At 37.9% G+C, this 18834-nt stretch overlaps 1 protein-coding gene and 1 pseudogene across 2 annotated transcripts; both read right to left on the bottom strand.

Moving 5' to 3' along the window:
• Positions 1-3770: 3770 nt before the first annotated feature.
• Positions 3771-18340, bottom strand: CENPL (centromere protein L). Of its 2 annotated transcripts, XM_059412878.1 has the most exons (6): positions 18255-18335; positions 17415-17525; positions 14312-14488; positions 11024-11275; positions 6824-7366; positions 3771-4428 (listed from the first exon to the last, which is right to left on the bottom strand). In XM_059412878.1, exons 3-6 carry the CDS (start codon positions 14483-14485, stop codon positions 4357-4359), a joined length of 1041 nt encoding a protein of 346 aa, XP_059268861.1. In that variant the 5' UTR covers positions 14486-14488; positions 17415-17525; positions 18255-18335; the 3' UTR covers positions 3771-4356. The 2 variants fall into 2 exon arrangements, with proteins under 2 accessions (XP_059268861.1, XP_059268860.1); XM_059412877.1 differs by lacking the exon at positions 17415-17525 and having other exon boundaries at positions 18255-18340.
• On the bottom strand, positions 11609-11709 carry LOC132026332 (U6 spliceosomal RNA; annotated as a pseudogene).
• Positions 18341-18834: the final 494 nt, after the last annotated feature.

The following is an 18834-nucleotide window of genomic DNA, read 5'->3' as shown; positions in this document are numbered from 1 at the left end:
ACGGCAGTACTCCCCAAATTTATCTATAGATTGAACACAACCACTATCAAAATCCCAGCTGTTTCAAAATTGACCAGCTGATGCTAAGATTCTTTGGAAATACCAAAGACCCAGAATAACCAAAACAATCTTAAAAAAAAAAAAGGAAAAGTTGGAAGACTCATACTCCCTGATTTCAAAATGTACTACAAAGCTACACTAATCAAGACAGTGTGGTACTGGCATAAAGACTAACATCAATGAAACAGAGTTGAGAGTCCAGGAATAAGCACCTCTGGCCAAATGATTTTTAAAAAAGGTGACAGAGGTGACACGGGAAAACAAGTCTTTTTAATAAATGGTACTAGAACAAATGAATGATAAGAATGAATGAAGATGCAAAATGATGAAACTGAATGCTTACCTCACCCCATACATAAAATCTCAAAATTCTGGATAACAGACCTAAATTAAAAGCTCAAGTTATAAGATCATTAGAAGAACACAAGAGTAACCCTTTGGGACCTCAGATTAAGAAATGACTTCTTAGACATAACACCAAAGGCATGAGAAATAAAATAATTGATAAGCTGGACTTAATCAAAATTAAAAACTTTGACATTTTGAAAATAAATGAGTTCACCCTGGTATCTCCAATTCAAATTTAACATTACAGAGTTTCTACTGAGCTTACTTTACTTTAAAATTGTGTATCTTTTATGCTCAAAATCTTGGTTCATAACATTGTTATGTTTTATCTTATTACAAACAATGATAAAAGAATACCAATATTATTCATAACAAGGTAACTGAGTATAACTTAAATTCCTTTGCTGCTCTTCTTTTCCTAAGATATAGCTAACAATATAAAGTCAAAATACTAGGATTTAAAAATACTAAAAATAATTCTTTGGTGATTATGACATGAATTAAATATAGTTAGGTTTATTTATTTTCAGTTTTTAAGGATTACTTTTTCTTTTTGATCCAATTTTGTTTATTTGTTTGTTTTTTTAAAGATTTTATTTATTTATTTGACAGAGAGAAATCACAAGTGGGCAGAGAGGCAGGCAGAGAGAGAGGAAGGGAAGCAGGCTCTCCGCTGAGCAGAGAGCCCGATGCGGGACTCGATCCCAGGACCCTGAGATCATGACCTGAGCCGAAGGCAGCGGCTTAACCCACTGAGCCACCCAGGCACCCGATCCAATTTTGTTTCTAACTATATATAACACCTACATGGTTCTAAACTCTAAACAAGGAACAATCAAGTACGTTTTAAATTTCATTCCTGCTCCCTCTACCCAGTTTCTTCCTTCCCCCTAATAAGTAACATTCATTATTATTTGTTTTTGATTTATCCTTCCATTGTTTTTTGGAAACATAAAGGAAATACACACAAACTCATATTTTACCCATTTCTTCTATAAAAGAGAGCATACTGTATATACATTGTCCGCATACTCTTCCAACAATGAATGCCTCTTAAGAGATCAAGATCACTCCATGGCAGTATCAGATTATCTTCCTCAAAACTTTTTATAGTCAGATAGTGGTAATTCACTGTGCAGCTACACCATAATTTATTCAAACAATCCCCCTTTGATAGGCATTTGGATTTTTTTCAGTCTTGCTATTACAAATACTATTGCAATAGATAGCCTTGTACGGCTTCATTTATGTTTTGCCAGTGAGTTTTGGGGATAGAATGCTAGAAGTGGGACTGCTGGTTAAAGGGTAAATCCCACATAATTTTTCTAGATATTAATTTCTCCGTAGCAGTTGTACCATTTCAAACAATCTTTAAACTGTTTTTCGTTTCACTCTTGTCCACCTATAACTCATTCTCCCTAACTTACAAAACATATGTTAGATAATATTACTCTCCTGCTTAAAACTTCAATGGTTTCCCATTGCATTTAGAATAAAATCCAATTTCTTCACAGTATGTATGAAAACTTAGATGATGTAGATACTGCCCCTTTCTATCAGGATTAGGTTTGGCTCTGAGCAAGAGACCCAAAATAGCAACAGCTTATACAAGATAAAAGTTTACTTCCCTGGGGCAGTGGGTGGCTGTCGCTTAAGCACAGACCCTTGCCTTGAGCTCACATCATGGTCTCATGGTTGTGAGATCAAGTCCTGTGTCGGGCTCCATGCTGGAGGCAGAGACTGCTTAAGACTCACTCTCTCTACCCCCCTGCCCCTACAACCCTCCCTCTCTTAGGAAAAAAGAGTTTACTTCCCCGACACATAAGTCTAGAGGAAGACTACCCAGGGGTGGCAATGGGGTTCAGCTTTAAGAAGTCCCTGAAGCAGGGCGCCTGGGTGGCTCAGTGGGTTAAAGCCTCTACCTTCGGCTCGGGTCATGATCCCAGAGTCCTGGGATCAAGCCTTGCATTGGGCTCTCTGCTCAGTGGGGAGCCTGCTTCCTCCTCTCTCTCTGCCTGCCTCTGCCTACTTGTGATCTCTGTCTGTCAAATAAATAAATAATATCTAAAAAAAAAAAAAAAAAAAGTCCCTGAAGCACAAACTCTTTTCAGACCATGCTCCACCACCCCTATGATCTAACCTGCATCCCCATGACCACAAAAAATGGCTAGAATTCTAGTCACCTATAGTCATTACAGATGTTCCAAGCAGAAAAGATGGAAGAATAGTTAAAAGGCAAAGGGTACATGCCCACTGTTTTTTAAGGAAGATTTCCTGGAGGGTCTACATGATCCTTCCATTTATAGACCATGGGTCGGAACTTAAGTCATATGACTACACTTAGCTCTGAGAAAGGCCAGAAAAGGTCATCTTTATTCTAGACAGCCACATGCCAAGTCAAAAATTGGAAGACATAGTCAGTGGAATAAGTCTCTGCTGCACAATTTCTTCACTTTCATCTACTTCTACTCCACCCTTACTCTGCTCAAGACACACACAGACTTTCTTTGTTCCTCAAATGAGCCAAGTTCTTAGCCATCTCAAGGCCTGTGCTCTTGCCATTTCACCTGCCTAGCACATTCTTCCACACACCTTCCCACAGCTGGTTCCCTCTCACCACTCAGGACTCAGCTCAAATGTCACTTCCGCAGAGAGACCTTGGACAACAGTATAAAAAGTCACCCCTTTCCGTAATGTACTGCCTTATTTTCTTTATAACATTTATCTCAACTGAAATTATTTTTACCTTCCTCCACTAGAATATAATTTCCACATGACGGATATTTTCTGTCTTCATTGCTATACCCCTTTGCTCAATACAATTTCAAGTACAACATAGGAGCTTAATATTAGTTAAATGAAAATGACTGTCTGACTCTAAAGCCCATGCTCTTTCCACTGTCCCTGCTATTCATGGTATATGTGAAATAATACCCCAATCCAGAAGTTAACCTTTGTTTTTAGAATGACAGCCTATTAAAGTTATTTTCTTTCAAACAAATTTTAAAAAACATCATTTGCAAAGTAAAACAAAATCTTCCTATGCTCAATAAATTAAAATTTAGAGACATAGATATAGCAAGTTGGGCAAGTCTCCCAGGTTGCTCAAATTCATAGTTTGCATCTATAAAACAGAAGAGCTGGTTAAAATGCGTTCACTTAACCTGCAGATATTTACTAAGTACTGTGCTAAAACAAGATTAGGGACATGAAAGTTAAGATAATTTCTGCCTGCAAGAGACTCATGGTTGCCTCTGATTCCATATGATTGTTGGCTTGTAACATTTGTGCTAGAGAAAAAGACTACAATTCTTGTTCTTGAGACATTAAAGACCTGTCACCAAGACACTGATACACACTGCTTCATTTTAAAAGTAAATATTTAATTCAACATTGCAATAAGAATTGAACAGTATTAAAAACAGAAGCATATTAGTGGCTTTAAAAAGTGTATGTTAATCTCCAGTTTCCTTTGGAGATTTTAACTGCCAGCTCTCTACAGTGAAATGATACTAAGAAAATGTCTTTAGAAATTCTCTTTGGATCCAATTCTAAAATGCTTAAAAGGAACTGACGGCTTTAAAGATCCAAATCAGAAATAATATTAGAGATACCGCATTTGAATCCTAAAAATGTGATGTAATAAACATTACATATTTTTTAGAAAGATGGTCCAAGATAATAACAACTCAGCATTTTCTAGACACTGGCATCCCAGATCATGACTATTATGGAGCACCTGGCTGTGATTCATTCACTACCACCTTCTTTTTTCTTCTAGATCCTTCTTGAATTCCATTCCGTCTGGGCAATTCCAAAGGCACTGAGAGGAAAACAGATGCAGAGACAGATGCTTATTTCTCCTGCGGGGCCTCTCAGAATAGCAATTAGGCAAATAATCAGTGAGAAAAAAGCATATAATCCATCATTTATGGTTCCCACAAGACTTCAATCAATTTGAAAAATTGCCAGTTCTGTCAAATATGCCAAGACTCCAATAAGGTATTTATGACACAGAATCTGAAAAAAAAAACAAAAAACAAAAAACAAAACACACACACACACAAAAACACAGATACTTAAAATCAGAATTATGATAACAAAGCAGTTTGATATTTGATAAATATTCCAGGCTTAAATTCCACATCTGGAAGCTAAGATGAACCCAAACCACTGCTGCTCTAAGTCAAATAAATTTTGATCTATTTAATGAAGACTAGTAACTTTAATAAATACACAACTATTAGTCAGTGGTGCTTAGAAATAACTAAAATTCTTAATTTTTTCTGATTTCCACAGATGGGCTAACTATGTATATAAGGAATAAGGAGAGGAAGGGGATATCTCTGAACCCCTTGGATTTCTATGCAAAATAAGTATGTACATTTTCTACAAAGAGGTTCCATACCTTCCTTCTTTTCAAAGGGATATATGATTCCAAAAGTACCTTGTAGAAACTAAGCAGATAGCAGAAACCTGGTTAATACACTAATTTCAAACTTTTGAGAGGCAGTACACTGTTGCAGTTAAAGGCATAAGCTCAGATGACTGGGCTCAAATTCAAACTCCACTTATTAGCTATTTGATCTTAGGGAACCTACTAATCCTCTGTGCTAGCTTCCTCTTCACAACATATCTCAATAGGTTGTTGTGAAAAACTGAATGAGATGGTATATACAAAATGCTTTGTAATGCCTGGCACCATTACTGCTTAATAAAAGTGCACTATCAAAAAAAAAAATGTTTAAGTATTCGCTATTACCATGGCATTATATGAAGGTAGGAACCAGTCACCATCTTAAGTTTTTGTTTGTTTGGTTTTTTTTTATTTATCTATTTGATAGAGAGAGATCACAAGTAGGCAGAGAGGCAGGGGGAAGCAGGCTCCCCGCTGAGCAGAGAGCCCGATGCGGGGCTCGATCCCAGGACGCTGAGATCATGACCCGAGCCGAAGGCAGAGGCTTAAACCACTGAACCACCCAGGCGCCCCGCCAGTCACCATCTTAAATCATTAAGAGAGGCTCTTAGTGGGGTGCCTGGGTGGGGCAGAGAGACCCCACTCTTAGTGGGGTCAAATCAAGCATCTGACTTGATTTTGGGTCAGGTCATGATCTCGGGGTTGTGGGATCGAGTCTGGCGTCAAGCCCTATATTGGGCTCCACACTCAGCATGGAGTCTGCTTATCCCTCTCTCTTTGCTCTCCCCTCCCACTCACTTGCTCTATCTCTAAAATAAATAAAATTAAAAAAAAAAAGGATCTCAGATGTAGTATAGACCAGATAAAATCAATGTGTTTAAGAACCATCTTTATATTCATAATAATACATTATATGAAGCAGTTTTTATAGAGTGGGTATATGACCACAAAATCTTAAATACACAAGGACTTCATGAACACTGAATTCTGAGGTGCTAAAATGGAATTATTTTCCTTTTATAATACCAAATTAAACAAGGTATGGTATAATCTTTCAAATGTTTCATTGAAAACCAAAGAAATAAACTTAACGTCATGACCCAGTACAAGCAATGTATATATCCTTACTATATATGATACAGTCATTTTTATATTTTCTATTACATATCTTTCTTTTGTTTTTTAAAGCTGGTCTCTTCCCATCAAAATTATTTTCCAACTTACTATTGCAATAGGACCTTCAATTAGAAAAATACTAATACAGTGTTTATATAGAGTATGAGCTTTTTGGAACCTAAGAGATAAGCATTCAAATTCTGACTCCTTCTCTGACTATAAGCTATTCTGCTGGTATCACTTTCACCTAACTTGGCCTGTTCCCTTGTTTTAAAAATAAAATGTGGATAAAAACACCTACTACAGGGTTGTTCTAAAGATTAAAATTAAGATGTATTAAACTCCTAGCACAGTCACAAGCTCAATATTCACTGTTTACTATGGCTACATTTTAAAACATTTTAAATACATTAATATATTTTATTATATTTAGGTGCCTACTATCAGTTTATTTCTGATATTTCCTCTATTAAGTATTTCATGGAGAGTAAAACAATGTCAATTATTTCCTTCCTAGGGAGAGAAAAGCCTAGATAACATCTTAGTTATGTATTTCTGGCTACAATTTTCTGATCTCACACAGAAAATCCTCTGTTGCTCCGATAATTATTTCCAAGTTTGACAAAACAATTTTTAATATTTCAAAATTACTACAGAATAATTCTTATTATTACCAAAGTCTGTAGCTCACAGCATATAGTATTCTCCCATTATAAAGCTATATCTAGAGACTGAAGACTTTGTAGTAAATCGTTTATAAAGCATAAAATATCCTATTGTCTCGAATTAGCATTCAAATGTGTTTCTTCAATGTAGCAAATGCATACATTTTAAAAGCTACGTAATAAGGAAAATTACTTAACTAGATTTGTTCAAACTAACCTTTATTTTTCCATCAGTATGTGCTGAAGCTACAGATGTAGAAACACGGACCAATCTTGTGGCTGATAAATGAATTTTGAAATGCCTATGGAAATGTGAATAAAGGCAGTCCATAAATAAGTCAACTTCTTCCTGAGTAACTTCCCCAGGGGTTTTGTGGACACTGTCCCACAAAGCTTTTGCATCCTCTGGATGTATGGCGTAAGAAATGTCCAGACTTTGAGGGCTACAAGGTACAGACCAAAGAAATTCGGTAGCAGCCATATATTGGTCCATTTTGCATGCAGTCCACATAGCAGCCATCCAGGAAAGATTAAAAGCATTGATTGCTAAGGGACTGAAATAACAATCGAAAGTTTTCTGAAACCACGTTCCTACTATGGCTGTATTTGTCTCTGCTCCATTTGCGAGGAATAAGGGTACACAGGTGAAATCTTCTGAAACAGTCTCTAGAAGACTGTCTCCAAATATACAGCAGAACCAACCAGTCCACAACACTTTATGTTCTCTATTCTCAGATGGCAATTGAGATTTTGACAGAATCTACAAAGAAAAAAAAAAAGTTCATTAAATTCAAAAGTACACTTACTCCAAATTACATCTTCTCAAAATTAGTACATTTAAAAATAAGATATGTTGTACTGCTTGCCAAAAAAACACAAAGGAAATAATCTCCCTAATCATCATTAGGCTTTATCAAGTTAACTGACATTCCTCCTAATATTCTTTTTTTTTTTTTTTTTAAAGATTTTATTTTATTTATTTGTAAGAGAGAGAGAGTGAGAGCGAGCACAGGCAGACAGAGTGGAAGGCAGAGTCAGAGGGAGAAGCAGGCTCCCTGCGGAGCAAGGAGCCCGATGTGGGACTCGATCCCAGGACGCTGGGATCATGACCTGAGCCGAAGGCAGCTGCTTAACCAACTGAGCCACCCAGGCGTCCCTCCTCCTAATATTCTTATTAGGACATGGTATATGGAGGCAAGATCTTGGTGCAGCCAAAATGCAAAATATGGAATGCCAATATAGTGTAGCCAAGTACACTATCCTGAAAAAAAAAAATCTCAAAATCTCAACTTCAGAAGGGACTATAAAAAGTCACCAAATCCAACGTGCTTGAATTCTTCCGTAAGGGAAGAATTCAGGATTTCCCAAGGCAGCTCTATCAACTTAAAAATGTTCTTTCACTGGTTAGGCCTACAGTTTCCATCCGTAGGTCCTGTTTTTTTCCTTATGTGCATGTAGAACAAATCAAATCTAATTTCTCTTCTACAGTCAAATATTTGATGATCTGTATCATATGTAATGTCAAGTTCAACATCTCTAGTTTCTTCAACTATTCCTCCTATGACATACACGTTATCCTGGTCACTCTGAAATTCTTCGGCATGGGAGTCATTCATAATATAACCACTTCAAAAGGATCTGATTAAAGTACTGTTACCATCTTTAACCTAGATTTTACTACTATTAATATAATCTTAGATTCAGTAGTGTTCTCATTTTTAGTTGACAGCTTTATATAAATTATCCCTATTCGTTTTTACCATGAATATGTAAATCTTAGGGCACCAGGGTGGCTCAGTCAGTTAAGCAGACAACTCTCGATTTCGGCTCAGATCATGATCTCAGGGTCCTGAGAATGAGCCCCACATCAGTGTTCAGCAAGGAGACTGCTTGAGACTCTCTTCCTTTCCCCTCTGCCCCTCCCCCTGCTTGTGTGCTCTCTAAAGTAAATAAACCTTTAAAAAAAAAAAAAGTAAACCTCCCCTAATATAGAGAGGTGGTATATTTACTCCTATTAAAATTTTAATCTCTTTCAATTTGACCCATTGTGCCAATCCATTCAGATTTTTTAGAATCCTGATTATGTTTCCCGGCAGACTAACATTACAAACTTCAAATCTCTAAAATACAGGACAAATGTACCTTCCAGATACTCATAGTTTTAAAGTCTGACCAGGATAAAGTGAAAATCACAGCCCAGTTTCCTATCCTTTTAGAGATAATCATTTTAACAACTACTTTTAGCATATTTCTCCTTCTTGTTCAAGAGAGTGTAAGAGGCCCAAAAGCTTTGAAGCCCAGATAAGTCTACCACACTTTCATAACCTAAAAGTTCTATAACACTAGGAAGAAATGAGATTTACTTCGGTCACTATTAGGACACTCTACTAACAGCTCCAAGAGATCATGTCTATTCCTGAAAGAATATTTGCCTGTTGACATGCTAATCACATCCCTTCTCTGGGCATTTGACAAAGACTGCTAACTATCTACCTGGTACCTACTTTTCTTCCACAACAAAACTGTCCTTTTAATGATGTGGCAAAGTACCCACTAAAAAAAGAAAAAATTCCTAGTCTGCCTTCCAACTGGGATGTAAAGAGAAGTTGTTGGGTCTCAGAATCTCATTAAAGGTTTACTCAGTGGCAGGCACTCTCTTTGCCCTCTTACTTCCTGCCTGGAACTTGCAGACAATATTTAGAGTTTCAGGAGCCAAGTCAGACTATACGCAACCTTACGGAGAGAAGCCATGCACCAAGGATGAGAGAGAAGGCAGAAGGAGCCTAGATTATTCATTCATAAAGGATATGCCAGCTTTGAACACCTTACCTCCACTTTTTTTGGAAGACAAATAAGGCTCTATCTATTAAACCTCAAGACAGACATTTCATTCACAGTTATTTAGGCTTTCTATTTTATGCAGCTAAACCTAATCCTAGGAATCTTGAAGATCCTTGTCAATATCATGACCTACAGCAGGGGTTAGCAAATTTTTTCTGTAGAAGTAGGATAGTAAATATTTTAGGCTTTGCAAGACATATTGTCTCTGTAGCAAATACTCAAACGTGCTGTTGGAGCACAAAAGCAGCCACAGACAGTATGTAAACAATGAGAGGAGCACTGTTCCAACAAAACCTTATTTACAAACACAGCAACAAAAACAAAAACAAGTAACATGTCAGATTTGGCCTGTAGGCCATAGTTTGCTGACCCCTGATCTACACAAATAAGCAAAATTAGGCCTTTTTGACTATTTCAGAATTTAATTTATAATGACTAAGATGAGTTCACTCAAGAAACAGAAGTAGCAAGCATGAATAATAAATCCAGTTTCTTAATCAATCCAAAGATAGTCCTACTACTTTTAAATACTACACACAGGAACGTTACATTTCTTTTTTTTTTTTTTAAGATTTTATTTATTATTTACTTGACAGACAGAGATCACAAGTAGGCAGAGAGGCAGGAGCAGAGAGAGAGGGGGGAGCAGGCTCCCCGCTGAGCAGAGAGCCCGACGTGGGGCTCAATCCCAGGACCCTGGAATCATAACTCGAGCCAAAGACAGAGTAAGACCCAGTAAGCCACCCACGCGTCCCAGAACGTTACATTTCTAAGAGTAACTTGGCATGATACATTACAATATATGATGATAGATTATATATGTATATACATATCTTATATATGCATATACATACACTTTTTTTTTTGCTAAAATTCCACTTCTAGGAATTTAGTCCAGATTTATGCAGGTTTCCTTACAAACATGTAGTATTCTTAATGACATGAGTAATTATAATATTATTATTAATTTTTTTTAAAAAGGCCATATGCAAAGGTTTGGGCAATGTAATCCAAATTTTAATAGATCCAGATAGCCACACAGACGTATCTATGTTCGTGAGAGATACTGACCTATAGTTTTAGTAATCTTCATGTAGTTTTAGTATTGGGTAATGCTGGCCTCACAGAATGAGTTAATCTCATTCTATTCTCTGAAGAGACTGTAGAGACTATAAAGAACTGAAATAATTCCTTCCTCAAATGTTTGGCAGAATTCACCAGTGAATCCATCTGGGCCTGATGCTTTCTACTTTGAAAAGTATTGACTCAATTTTTTAATAAATAGAGGCTTACTTGGATCGTCTACTGTCAGATGTATACCAAAATGTTAAACTGTGGTTTTCAATTTTCTTTATATTTTTATGTATTTTATGATAAACATGACTATAATGTAATTGGAAAAAAACTCAAGTTGGCCATATCTAATTACTGTAATTTGGTCAAACGAGACGTAAGATAGGTTATAAATCACAAACTTAAGTTTTTTTTTTTAAATGTAAGAAAATACCACAATTTCTAAACCAGAACAGTGCAGATTCTTTCCCCCTGGGAAGCAAAGACTGATTATATAACATACCTGGACAAGAAAGGCTTCAGAGTCTCTTTGTGTTCCTTTCATTCCTAGGAGAGTGGAGAAAGTCACTTTGATGTTGAAGTCTTCTCCCACTTCCACAGCAAGACCTTTTTGCTTCTCAGCAGCAATAAATGCACTCAGAAGTCTAGAATACTCTTTGAGATTAGTATAGGAAAATTTATACAGGGGAGTTAAACTATATAAAGTCCATTGTTTATGCAGAAGGAATGCAACTTTTTGAGGATCATTATCTTCCTACAGAAAAAAAAAATCAAGACAAAAAAGTTTAAATTCTCATTTACTAATATTTCCTAATTCTTAATCACAGTATTTTAAATATTTAATACCAATCCATTACTGGGTACCTAATCTTTACACTCCAGCCAAAACAGAGTTTGCAGGACTCTGAAGATCTCTAACAAGCCTTTTCATTTGCTGTATCTTCACTTTGGAATATTCTTCCCACGTGCGTTCATATGGCATGTTCCTTTCCTTCACTCAGGTCTGTCCAATGTCACTCAAGAGGCCACCCTATCTAATTTTGTCTCACTCCAATTTTGTCACTTTACAGACGCTTTTTTTTTTTTTTTTAATATGGAATGCTTCATGAATTTGCGCGGCATTCATGTGCAGGGGCCATGCTAATTTCTGTATCGTTCCAATTTTTTTTTAAGATTTTATTTATTTACTTGACAGACAGAGATCACAATCAGGCAGAGAGGCAGGCAGAGAGAGAGGAGGAAGCAGGCTCCCTGCTGAGCAGAGCCCGATGTGGGACTTGATCCCAGGACTTTGGGATCACGACCTGAGCCGAAGGCAGAGGCTCTAACCCACTGAGCCACCCAGGTGCCCCAATCATTCCAATTTTAGTGTATGTGCTGCTGAAGCAAGCACACTTTCTATCTCCTTAACCCGTTTTTTTTTTTTTCCCACAGCATTTATTACTATACGACATGATCTGTTTACTGGATTTTTGTTTGATTCCTTACTAGAGCATGAGTATGATAAGAACAGGCATTCTGCCTATTTTATTAGACATTATATCTCTATCCTCTAGAACACCTGCTCAATAAATATTTATTGGATGAACATTTACATTTCACCTTTAGAAATTTAAAATTATAGATTTTCAAAATAGTAACTATTCCTGGAACATTTAATTTGATTAGTTTTAATTATGTAATTTTCTTAAAAATTTGGCAGTAAATCCACCCTACGACACAATGTCAAATTCAGCAGATTAAATAAAAAGATACTTCAAAGCATTTCTACCATGCTCTATTAGAATCACGGATACCATCAAAAACAAAAACACTTCCTTCCTATTGGCTCTATGGCATTATTGAGGGTCTTCACATACATCCCCATACAGGTTCCTACTTTGATCCTAAATTGAAATTTTCTATAAAATCCACACTTTCTGACAGTCTTACAGCTCTTACTATCTTTTGGAACTTTCATTACAGTTGTCTACTTGATAAAAATATTTCTTCGGACTAGAGTGTTCATGGAAACTTTTATAAAACTTGTATAAAAAGCTATAAACTTTTTTCTTGTTATGATCAAGAGGTATGGGGAAATTACTTATTTCGCAGTGATAAGGAAATGAATTGAACGTTCCAATCTTTATATACAATTTCTATTTTATGGTTAGGAACCATCACTTTCATTACCAGCACTAGTAATTTAAGAAACTTTTCAGAAAGAAGCAAAAATTTTCCCATATCTCAAGAGATATGAGGCATACAACATGGAGAAGAAAATAAGACTCCACGGAGGATGTGGGTGACTGATCAGCCAGACTCCTTGCTATGTTCCTCAAAACCACACACCAAACCCACACTGACTAGGGTTCCAGTGAAATCACAAATTACTCATGTTATAAATGTTCAGAGTTGTTTATGAATAATCAAAACAGAGAATGTTGCTGTAGATAAATTGGAGACAATATAAACACCAAAATAATTTAGTAATGATTTAGAAAAATTTGAAAAACAAAAATTAAGTTTAATAAATTAATAAGTGGAGGAGAGGGGCGCCTGGGTGGCTCAGTGGGTTAAGCCGCTGCCTTCGGCTCAGGTCATGATCTCAGGGTCCTGGGATCGAGTCCCGCATCGAGCTCTCTGCTCTGCAGGGAGCCTGCTTCCTCCTCTCCCTCTCTCTGCCTGTCTGCCTGCTTATGATCTCTGTCTGTCAAATAAATAAATAAAATCTTTAAAAAAAAAAAAAATAAGTGGAGGAGAAATAAGAAGCGTTTACAATAGAATGCCAAAGGCTGGTTGGTAAATAATGCAGCAAATGGGAGTTGGAAAATCATGATACTGTGACCATAAAGATAAAGACAGAATCAGGCAAATATTATCGATGGATGTTAAGTATGAGGGGAAATTTAGAGAGGAACAGAATATTTACATTATCCTAAAGTGTCTCCCAGACTGCTTATTAGATGCAGAGATGAATAAAACAGTAATTACTGAGCAACACCTTGACAGGATGATCAAAACTGACATCACCTCTGTGCTACCAGATGTTATTCCCCAAGGACACGACAGCCTCTATGCTGCATTCCAGCCAATGTGTGGCTTCAATCTAACCACGTGGAAACATCAGACAAATACAAAATCAAGAATATTCAATTTAAAAAGGAAAAGGGAGGAAACTACATTCTTCAAAATGTCAATGTCATAAAAAATACAGAAATACTGTGGAAATGCTCCAGATTAAAGGAAGTTAAAAGACATAACAGAGGTGGTACTGATAGTGTGAATAATTGTTTTTGCTATTTCTCATTTTATTTCCTGAGAGATTAAAAAGATACTAAAAAATACTATTAAAAAGTAACAAAAGTCGGGGCTCCTGGGTGGCTCAGTGGGTTAAAGCCTCTGCCTTCGGCTCAGGTCATGAGCCCAGGGTCCTGGGATAGAGTCTGCTTCCTCCTCTCTGTCTCTGCCTGCCTCTCTGCCTACTTGTCTGTCAAATAAATAAATAAAATCTTTTCTTTTTAAAGGTTTTATTTATTTATTTGACAGAGATCACAAGTAGGCAGAGAGGCAGGCAGAGAGAGAGAGGGAAGCAGGCTCCCCGCCCACCTGAGAGCCCAACAAGGGACTCGATCCCAGGACCCTGAGATCACGACCCAAGCCGAAGGTGGTGGCCCAATCCACTGAGCCACCGAGGCGTCCCATAAACAAATAAAATCTTAAAAAAAAAAAAAAAGTAACAAAAGTCAAAACGTTTTGCTCACAGATTTTCTCAATTATTGAGTAACATGAAGGAACACAAAAGGCATACCTGTAATTGTGAACACTGAGGAATTTTCCTTCGAGGTGGCGTTGGGATAAAGGAAGTCTGCTTCCTGACTGATTCTAATCGTTTCTGCAAAGGGGTGGCACCTATAAAATAATCTTTAAGCCTTGAGGATGCACTGTGCCTAGGAGTCGATCCTCGTGTATCATAAGAATCCATGATCTACATAAAAAGAAATAAAACCAGAACTCTGAACACTAAAAAGTTAATTCAGGCTCACAGCTTCACTGATTCTTCTCCTTGCTATAAAGTTCTTTCTTTCCCTTCCACTCCCTGCCCTCCTCCCCCACCCAGTTTTGACTTTTTAAACAAGTTTTCATTGGCTATAGACTATTTTTAAGAATATCTTACCAGGGGCGCCTGGGTGGCTCAGTGGGTTAAGCCTCTGCCTTCAGCTCAGGTCATGATCCCAGTGTCCTGGCATCAAGCCCCTTATCGGGCTCCCTGCTCGGCAGGAAGCCTGCTTCTCCCTCTCCCACTCCCCCTGCTTGTATTCCCTCTCTTGCTGTGTCTCTCTCTGTCAAATACATAAATAAAATCTTAAAAAAAAAAAAAAAAAAAAAAAGACTATCTTACCAATGCCTCAAACACAGAATGTTCAAAACTACATTCAACTCCCTCCCATTCTCCTCCCAAAATTAGCTGGTCCATTTTCAAATTCTTGTCAATTTCTATGTTAAAATTCATTTAAAGTGGCTCTTGAACATGTAGCCATTAAGCAGAATCTTTCGAGTTTTTCCTTCAGCAGTCTCTGTCATCCATTCCCAAAGCTACTTCTAGGTTCTTATGACCATATCTAAGGGTAATCCACTCTTCAGTAATGACACTTTATCATTAGTCGCCTGTGCAAAAAACTTTACAGTGATGAGAAAAATGCTACTTTTTGCTATTTAAGATCTCTCATAATACAGCTTGCCTTTATCCTACTCCTCCTAGGCGTAAACATATTCTTGTCCTCATGTTTTTGCCTATCAAGTATGTTCCTTATCTGAAGTGTCCTTTTTCCATTCCACCTCCTTTAGGACCATGCTTGAATTTGATCTCTTTCCAAGTAGTAGGGTTTTATCAATCTTTTTTCCCCAGAAGTGTATACTATACGCTTCTGTCTGTATCAATAGCTCATTCCTGGAAGTACTGTGTATAGGAGCATGGCTGTGTGTGTATAGAATGAGGTCTCGGGGGTAAATATTTTTTAAAAGCCCAAAAACCCTCTAGATGAGTCTAACAAAATCTCTTAATAATGTTTCATAAAATGTTTAGAGATTAATAAAATACCATCCCACATAGCTCTCCTAGATCATCTTATCTATACCACTCATTTTGGCCCACATTCATACACTTCCTTATATAATTTTTTTGGTTTGCATTTCTTCTCTTCCCAACAAGACAAAAATACTTTGACTGAAATCATGCTTTTTATGTCTCTTGTATAATTATCCTAATATAATGATGAGTATGCTTTGTTAGCAAGTATTGTGGATTGTCTTTTTATTTGCTTTGTAGTTTCAAGTTTTTCTTTAAACTCCAATTAGTTAACATACAGTGTAATAGTAGTTTCAGGAGAATTTGGTGATTCATCACTAATATACAACACCCCGTGCAAGTATCCTCTTTAATACCCATCACCTACTTAACCCATCCTCTCTCTCCCCACCTCCCCTAACAAGTATTAGTTTAAATGAACAGAAGAATTTCCTAGAATTCTGAAATTATAACTTTCATTAAAAGAAATTATGATTTAAAAATTACAATAAATAAAAATAACAATAATTACTCCCAAGTATTAGCACAGTTACCCTTTGATAAAAGTTTTTCACAAATGAAAACTTGTAGGGGCAACCAGGGTGGCTCAGTTGGTTAAGAGTCTGCCTTAGGCTCAAGTCATGATTCCGGATGCACTCCCGCATGCTCTCAAATAAATAAAAATCTTTTTAAAAAATGAAAACTTGTATTTATTACTATATTTAAATTTCATTATGTCAAAATAGGGCCCCCTCTGTATCTTGTACAAAACTTCACAGGTTAAATATGTAGTTCTCAAATGTTCAGATAACACCCAAGGAACATCATACACCACATAACTTAAATAGCAGCTACTTTAAAGCATTCTACCTTTAAATGCATATTGAATTACATCTTTAAAAGGCAGTTTTAGAGCACCTGGGTGGCTCAGTCAGTTAAGAGTCTGCCTCCTGATTTCGGCTCAGGTCATGATCTCAGGGTCATAGGTTGAGCCCTGTTTCGGGCTCTGCACTGGGCATGGAGCCTGCTTGAGATTCTCTCACTATCCCTCTCCCTCTGCCCCTACACCTACCCCTCATTGATGATCTGTCTTTAAACAAACAAACAAACAAACAGGGGGGATTTTAATCAGTCCCATCTACACAGAATGCTTCTCTCATATTTTTATTTGGATTAATGGCTAACATTTATTGAGTATTCATCAGGTGCCAGGTACTTGTCCAAGCCCCTAACAAATTCTGTCTCATTTAATCCTCAAACCCCATGAGGTGGTTTATTATATTCCCAGCTGACAGACAAAAAGACAAAGAAGTTAAGTAATTTGCCAAACTCATACAGGTAAAGAAGACAAGAACCAGGATTTGAACCCAGACAGTATAATGCCAGAAAGGGTGCTCTTATCTCTCTTTCACATTGCCTTTCAATAGAGATCAATTTCAAGGCAAAAGATGCCCTGCTGAATTTGACTCCTTAAAAGAAAAATGCTATGAATTCCAAAAAAAGATTTAAAACATCTGTCTAGGTGAGATAAAGACTATTAGCACTGAGACAGTAGGTTTTGAGAAAAACCTTCCCCTACGTATTTAATATTATGGTAATGTGAAAGATCCCAGTTCACGCATGAAAGATCAGAAAATGACTTAACGTCTATTTTGCCCTCTCACTCTGCACTCCATAATGGGCAATTTTGCCCTGCCCAATAAGTTAGAGGTTCAAAATATATCTTGACTCATTATTTTAGTGTCCCAGTCTTAACCCTTTTCCCCAGTCCATAACCAGTGATCCATAGACCCTACTTCTATCTTGTCATTACCTTGCTGGAGATCCCATAACAATTCCCACTCACCTTTCAGATGAAGTCAGAACTTCTCTGAGTTTCATGGTACCACATTATGTGATCTTATTATCTGGCACTATTCAGGTTCATTTTCTACTCCAGGAGTTCTCAGCCCAAGATCTATGGACAAAATCCAACAACCCTAGGTTGTATGCAAAATGTCGTATGCATGTGTATTTGGTGGAGGAAGGGCAAGAAGAAAGGTCCCACAGACAATTTTTGCAAAGGTTAAGAACCACTGCCCTAGGGGCACCTGGGTGGCTCAGTGGGTTAAAGCCTCTGCCTTCCGCTCAGGTCATGATCCCAGGGTCCTGGGATCGAGCCCCAAATCAGGCTCTTGCTCAGCAGGGAGCCTGCTTCCTCCTCTCTCTCTGCCTGCCTCTCTGCCTCCTTGTGATCTCTGTCAAATAAATAAATAAAATCTTAAAAAAAAAAAAAAAAGAACCACTGCCCTAGAGCGATCATTACCCTACTACCCCCTTCGTGCCTGTCATGTTCGCCTCTGCTCCCTGACTTTTATTCAGCCTACAGCCAACTAAGAATGCTGCTCTCCTCCCAAATGCAACCCATCCTGGAGGTTTCACGTCCTCAGAAGCTGGCCGGTATCCAGAGTTATCACCAGCTCTTCTTGCACTTGTAGTTCATAACATACAGTTAAAACTTAATTGTTTTTCCTGTGGTAGACCCTGACTTAATTCACTTTTTACACTGTCACCAATACCCAAATCCGAGTGCCAAGCACGCAGCATGCAGCCATCTAAGCACACAGGTGTTGTAAAGAAAACGAGCACACTGCCGGGCAAAACGTAAAGTGTACTGCCGGTCCTGGACAAAGACAAAGGGTCTTACCAATAAGATGCTGTGATGACGCTGTCACCCATTCCGGCTTCACGAATCATTCTTCAAGTCTGGTTCCAAAACTAGGTAGAAACTAAACCCCCATGAAGTTTAAAAAAAAAAAAAATAAAGTCGCCAAAACGGCAGCTGAGACAGAGTTCGGAAGGAATCCTTGGCCCCTTCAAATTCCCTCTCGCTCCACAATAACCGGTTCACCAGGGACACAAACTGTTCCCTCAGACGTCCGGCGACTTCACCCCAGGAGGGGCATTTCCGCTGACCCAGCCACCAGCTCTGCGACCCTCGCTCCTGCGGAGTCGGCTTCTGCCAGAGAAGAGAAAGAATAAGGGGCAGCGGGTCCCAACTCTCCCCTCTCCACTTGAGCCCTTCAGAGGCCCAGCTAGCTCTGAAATCCCGCCTTTGAGAAGCTGCACCCCAGGGCTTAGCCGCCGCCTCAGTTTAAAATAGTTTCCCGTCTCGCTCTGCGGCCGGACGCCGGAAGTCTCCCCGGTACGGATTACACGTTAGTGAAGCGACTCCGGTCGCCATTTTAACTGAGGTCGAGCGACCTGACCGTAATCCTCAACGTGGC

Source organism: Mustela nigripes, chromosome 10, assembly GCF_022355385.1.
Source record: "Mustela nigripes isolate SB6536 chromosome 10, MUSNIG.SB6536, whole genome shotgun sequence".
Classification (NCBI taxonomy): Eukaryota; Metazoa; Chordata; class Mammalia; order Carnivora; family Mustelidae; genus Mustela; species Mustela nigripes.
Note: the sequence above shows the minus strand (reverse complement) of the source record. Positions and strands in the feature narration are given on the sequence as shown.